The 6,000-nt window shown below is 37.6% G+C and overlaps 1 protein-coding gene across 1 annotated transcript in view; it reads right to left on the bottom strand.

Moving 5' to 3' along the window:
* Positions 1-5,235, bottom strand: part of LOC107283596 (phosphatidylinositol 3-kinase regulatory subunit gamma) — a 40,658-nt gene extending 35,423 nt beyond the window's left edge. The window contains exon 1 of the mRNA XM_015811528.1: positions 5,001-5,235. Within this exon, the coding sequence (XP_015667014.1) occupies positions 5,001-5,106 (106 nt within the window). The 5' untranslated portion in view covers positions 5,107-5,235. The remainder of the gene's footprint in view (positions 1-5,000) is intronic.
* Between the last annotated feature and the right edge of the window lie 765 nt (positions 5,236-6,000).

The raw sequence follows: 6,000 nt of genomic DNA on the forward strand, positions 1-6,000 counted from the left end.
CCATCTTTAGCTCTGGGTAGGTTTGAAGTTCCCTAAGAGAAGATTATCTGCAACAGGAATCCTTCTGAACCATGAATCCATGAGCCATTGCTAGTTTCAGTTGGTGTGCCAGCTGAGTCTGTTCTTGGAATGAGAAGCACAAGTAACAGTATTTTATATCCCTGTCACCTGGTAGTTGTACTACTACAGTTCACTCTACATTGAGTTAGCTTTGAAGTTCAGGAACTATACCTGGTAAAAAAATGCAATTGCTCATTATTAGTAGGTGAGAGCTATTATAGCCCAGTTGCATCTTTAATACGGGAGCTACACTGGTTACAATTTTCCAAGTACAATCTAATCTATGTACTACTAAAATTCTCATGTCTGTAATCTTTAACAAGGTGGAACAGTACATATACCTACAATTTTAGAACCAAGGTACCTCAAATGGTCTAACATACAAAATGTGTCTGAAATCTGAGACCATGACTCCCGCAGAATTGAAATTTGACAAAGCTGAAATTGCTTCAGTGCTGCCGTGCTGCCACCACTGAGATTCAGAAAATCACTCTCACCCTAATTCTCTGCAGGCCAGGTGGGCTGGTTCCTCCTTTGGCCTCTGGAGATCACGTAGGCCAGTCCCACACTAGCTCTCGGGAGGCTGGTGGACTGGACCCACCACCACTGGCTGCTGTAGGGCAGTCAGCTGCAGACAGGTTAACAAGAAGTCAAAAGTGGTTCCCACTCCCATTGCTTTTTTCCCCTCCCATTTTTTTCTTCTTCTTCATATTCTGTTTCTCTATTTAGATAAGGAAATATCTCTGAAAAGATGATCTAATGGGTCATGGATTGTCTAGTGTCTTATATAGGCTTCAGTCCTGGGCTTTTTTGACACCATGTAAAATCTGTTCATTCTTTTTCAACAAGCAGATTTGAAATTATAATACCCTGCCATTTGGGAAAGAGGTAAGATAGGTTCCCAAAAAACGATACTCCTTTGAGATGGCCTTCAACATCTGGAACATTTTGCCTTCCACCTTTGAAATTATAATGGCTCCCTTCCTGTTAAAATTCAGGAAGTTAAAATACTGCTGTTTCATATAGGTTTTATGGGATAAGCTTTATGCTATGTTTGAATTATAAGTGTGTTACTTGGTGAATTTTTATAACAGGTTTTGTTACTTTTTGATATTGATAATTGAACGTCTCATTCAATAATTATTAGTTTGTATTCTACTGTATTTAACTTCATTGTATTGTAGGAAACTGGTTAGTATCAGTATTTGAAAAGGCATACCACTTTTGTAAACAAGTAAATTATGTCATCAGCAATGCAGATTGCTGTTCTGAAGTTATGCATTTTTTTAGTCCACTGAAATGAGTGGAGCTTCTCTATCAGGACTAGATGCATTGATTTCTTGTACATCTCCAGAATCTTCAATTAAAATACACAACAGTTTTCACCTATTAGAAAAATCTTGGAAACTACTACTATTGGGCCTACATCTTTTCAGTCCTGCGTTTGACAAACAATTTGTACAGTGCGGTAGAAAAAACAACAATGAGCATTATAATAAACTTGTTTAAAAAAAAGATGAAGTTGTCTTAGCTGTAAGAATTTAAATCCAATAAAGCCCTAGTCAGGCATTATTTGAAGTGGAAGGCAATGATTAAGCAGAGAAATGGGGTCATTTCGAGTACTCTACCCCTAATATGGCTTTTTCTAGTTTTCATGATTACATCATACATGCAGGTATCAGAGGAACAATTAATTAACCAAGACATCAGGGGTGAAATTACTCAGTGTATCTCTGTTCTCCACTCATGTGCTGCATTAATCAGTTTAAATTGTGCTTTAAAAAGTCTTAATTTTAAAAGATTCAACATGTATGTTTTAAAGGATTATTAACAGACAAATATTCTATTCTCACAAATAGTCATTATGATTACTTCCAATATTATTTTCTCTACTCTGAGCATTTAGTTTTTATTTTTCTTTATCAGATTTATGCACCTAAAAAAAACCCTTTTAAGATCTGCATCTCATTTTCCATGAACTTGCTTGTATTAACTATTCAAGCATTTAGTAAACACTCAACAAAGTCCTCTGAAATGCAGAATATAGTGTTCTTTTCTGAAGAAGTCAAATGTTAAGCTTTAATAAAACTATCCTGTTATAAATCGCAAACTTTTGTCTAAACAAATCAGTAAATGGAGTACATGATTCTAGGGTCTGATATATACTTTATAATGAAACACCTTCTTGACAAAAGCTCCCCTCCCACCAAAGCATCTCATATCTAAAAAAAAAAAAAGCTCTATATTCACAAATAGAAGTATTATTAAAGCTTAAATGAAGACTTGCATTCAACAGACAGATGCTTAAATCTGAATCATTTGATCATAATGAACTTTTTGAGAAAAATATTTAAATTTCTGAGAGCATATTATATATGTTCACAAAATGATTGACATGGGGATGGGGAGTTTGTCTATTCATCAAATAGCTGTAACAGTGTTCATAACCAGCCACAAAACATATATTTTACCAGAACAGAAAGAAATGAAGTTGCTCTCCACACTCCTATTCCCCTATCCCCCAGAATGTTCTCTACCCCTCCAATTTACCTTTGTCTTTTTTTTCTGAACAGGTGAGCAAACTTCCAAACAAAACACTGAGCTGTACTATCTATCATTTTTATTAGTCTTCTGAATAGCTACTGGGCCTGTGAGGAGCTCAGAGAAATTATTCTAAACAAATATGATGCCATAGGCTGGAGCTTCACATTACAGTGTGCCAGCTTCCCATTTTTAATTAAAACAGTTTAAAAAATTCAGAGAGCACAAGCAGTTGAGGGACATTAAGAATACACCTATAGGTACAGATATATCATGCTGCCTATCAGAACTGCAACAATCTACCTAGTTACCAAGCATAACAAGTACAGTAAAGAACCATGTTGTTTCACACAGCCATAGGATTGCTGCATACAGATGGCTCTTGCAGAGAACACAATTTCTTTAAAACCCATGGAACAAGTTACTTGTTCTCATGGATTTAAAGAAACAAGATAAATGTCTGATGAAGCATCAAAATTTGGGTGGGAATAAGGAGGACTCTAATCATTTGCTTGCTCTATTCTTAGAAGCAGCATTACCTGCTCACAGCTAAAAATATGAACTTATAACCAGTACTTTAATGCCACCCTCCATTACCAGCTGTTACATTCTGCTATCTAAACTTGTATTATCCTTAAGACATCTTAAAGTTGGAGTGAACATTGCAAAATTATCCCATGCAGAATCTGCTTCATTTGCATTTTATTTCAAAGAAATACAACTTTTTTTTCTCTAAGTTATAAAAGCTTGTATCCTAGAAAGACTATATAAATGTAACAGTCTAGCTTTACAATGAATTTTAGCTTTGTTGGATTACTTAAATGCATTTGCAGATCTCATTTAAAAAGTGAGATTTAACTGAAATGAAAAGATATATTAAAAATAAAGTTTTAAAATAAAAATTTCTAGAGTTTTAACAATCTGAGTTACTCTAAACTTCTACAGTACCTAATTTTGTTGCCATACTGTTCCACAACTTCTACCAAATTCCAAATATTAATAAAACGAAGATAATAGCCTGTAAAGTTCATGGCATGTAAGAAAACAGGGAAAAACTGAGCACATTTGATTTAGTGATCAGCAGAATTCTTACATATGATTACTTTTAAGAAAATTCTTCTTAATTCAATACTATATTAATGAAAGAACCACAGTAATAGTTTTTCAATATCTAGAAGATTACTCTAAAAAAAACCCAGATTATAAGAATCAGAGGCTTAAACCTCACTGAAATATTGAAGCACTAGTTTTATAAACTTTGGATACCTGAAAATTCTCTTATTAACATGCATTCAGACAGTTAAGTTTTCTTAGTAACCTAATGAATGCTTTTCTCCAGAGAAATGTATGAAGGAGAAACAAGCATCATCACCATGGTTAAAGTCTAAAGTATAATGCTATTACATCTGCTTCACAATGATGATTTCTGTTATTACTTTTGCTTTACAATATGACCACCCCATCTTCACCCCCCCATGAGCAATAATACCAAGTAATGGCAAGAATGGTTTCTCCATTTAAAATTTTTATTTCAATATTGTTTTTTCCTAAACAAAAATGATGTTTAAGAAAATGTATACAGATACATTTTTCATACTGAAGATTTCATCAAAGCAGAAGCTTCAAGAACTGTGAAACTCTCATAATCATATTTCTAAACACATCACCAGAGAGTCAACCAACCTCTGGCTCCTCATGTATCTTATTCCTTCCTAGGCACAAAAGAAGCCCTATGTGAGAGCAAAGTAAGAATAATACTTCTCAAACAATGGAAATATTCACATTAAATATTATAATACCTTTAACCGTTTTAAGATACTTAAACTTGATGATGTGCATCCTTACTTAGTCTTAAAAGCCCACTGAACTTAGTGGGACAAATTTTCAAATAAAGAAGCACAGGATTGGACACTAGATTCCCCCCCCCCCAGAACACCCAATATAGATTTGAAAACTAGAAAGTGTTAGAAAATAGCAGTATTAAATGTTTACAGCTAAATATTTAGTTCGCTGGCACATCAACCAACTCTTTTTTTTTAAAAAAAAGGTTGCAGCTTAAATTACAGTGTAATGTAGGTAATAAATCCACTAAATAGAACTTTGAAGGACAGGAAAACCGGATGTCCTAGATTTTGGAATTTAGAGTCTTTACAAAATATAGTCTTTTGAAAACGGTGACCACAATAGAATAAGAGCAAAGTTTACAGGCTTCCATTCAAGCATAGGTTTCTCTCTTTCTCCCCCCTACCCCCTTTTCAGAAAGGAAAGCTAAAGCCTGCACCACTGGGGAAAAGAGAACAATGAACTTCTGCAGATGGCTGACGCTGGGAAAAGAAAAAAAAAGAAGCCTATCACGACTCTAAACCTGAACACAAACTAAAAACTGTTTTTTTTTTTACCTGGAGGGTCCATTTCGATATAGAATATCAGCTCGGTGGAATACGGCATCATCACCTCCCTCCAGTCCGTATCATCGCGATCCATATCCCACACTGTATTGTACATTGTGACAAACAGGCAGGTGGGCGACGATCGCTCGGAGCTCTCTCGCCAGATCCTTTACTTTTTCAAAAAATAAAAAGTCTGGCACCGCACGAAATAAAGCCTAGCCTCCCGAAGCACGTACATACACACATACACACAAAAAAAACAAAAAAAAAAAAAAACCGGGAGGCGAGTAGAGAAGAAACTTTCTTAAGAATAGCTCGATGGCTTCCCTCTTCAGGAAAACCACTCCCCTCTCAGGAAGCGAAAGAAATGCCTCCCCCTCTTTCAATTTCCCCTTTGCTTCGAGGGAACGGAGCCGCTTATTTCAGCTTCTTTCGCAAATCCAAAATAAAAGATCTGGGGGGGGGGGGTTGACAAAAAAGAATGTTTTTAAGATGAGCGAGATCAAAATTTGGGAAAACGGAGCTGCTTGGAGGCAGTGAGAAGATATGGGGGGGGGGGGCGCGCGCGATTGTTCTTAAAAAGCAAAGTTTTAAGACAGGTCTTTGCCGATTAATAACAAAACCCTCCCGTTGTTCCCTAAAGCCAGCGACGCGCCTCGCTTCTCTACCCCCTCGGGGCAAAGCTCGCCGCCACCGCCGCCGGTTCAGCGGCGCTTCCGTCCCCCTCGAAGCCCCGCGCTCGGCGGCGCCCACTGCTGCAAGCAGCGGCTCCCGACCGGCTTCTCGCTCCACGTAAGCCCAGCCTCAGCCTCCGCGCGCACTTTGGTGCTCGGCTACTCCCAACCCCGGCCAGTTTCATTTTAAAGAGGCACCCAGGGCCCCAACCGTCGCTAACCGCCTCTATGCCGGGCATAAGCCCCGCCTCCGAGGTGGGAAAAGGAGAGGGCAAAGCGAGAGCGAAACCACGCCCCCTAAGTTTAACCCGCTCGTGCTCGGATAAGATAGTGAG

The sequence above is a fragment of the Protobothrops mucrosquamatus genome, unplaced genomic scaffold (genome assembly GCF_001527695.2).
Source record: "Protobothrops mucrosquamatus isolate PMUCROS unplaced genomic scaffold, P.Mucros_1.0 scaffold44, whole genome shotgun sequence".
In the NCBI taxonomy this organism is placed as follows: Eukaryota; Metazoa; Chordata; class Lepidosauria; order Squamata; family Viperidae; genus Protobothrops; species Protobothrops mucrosquamatus.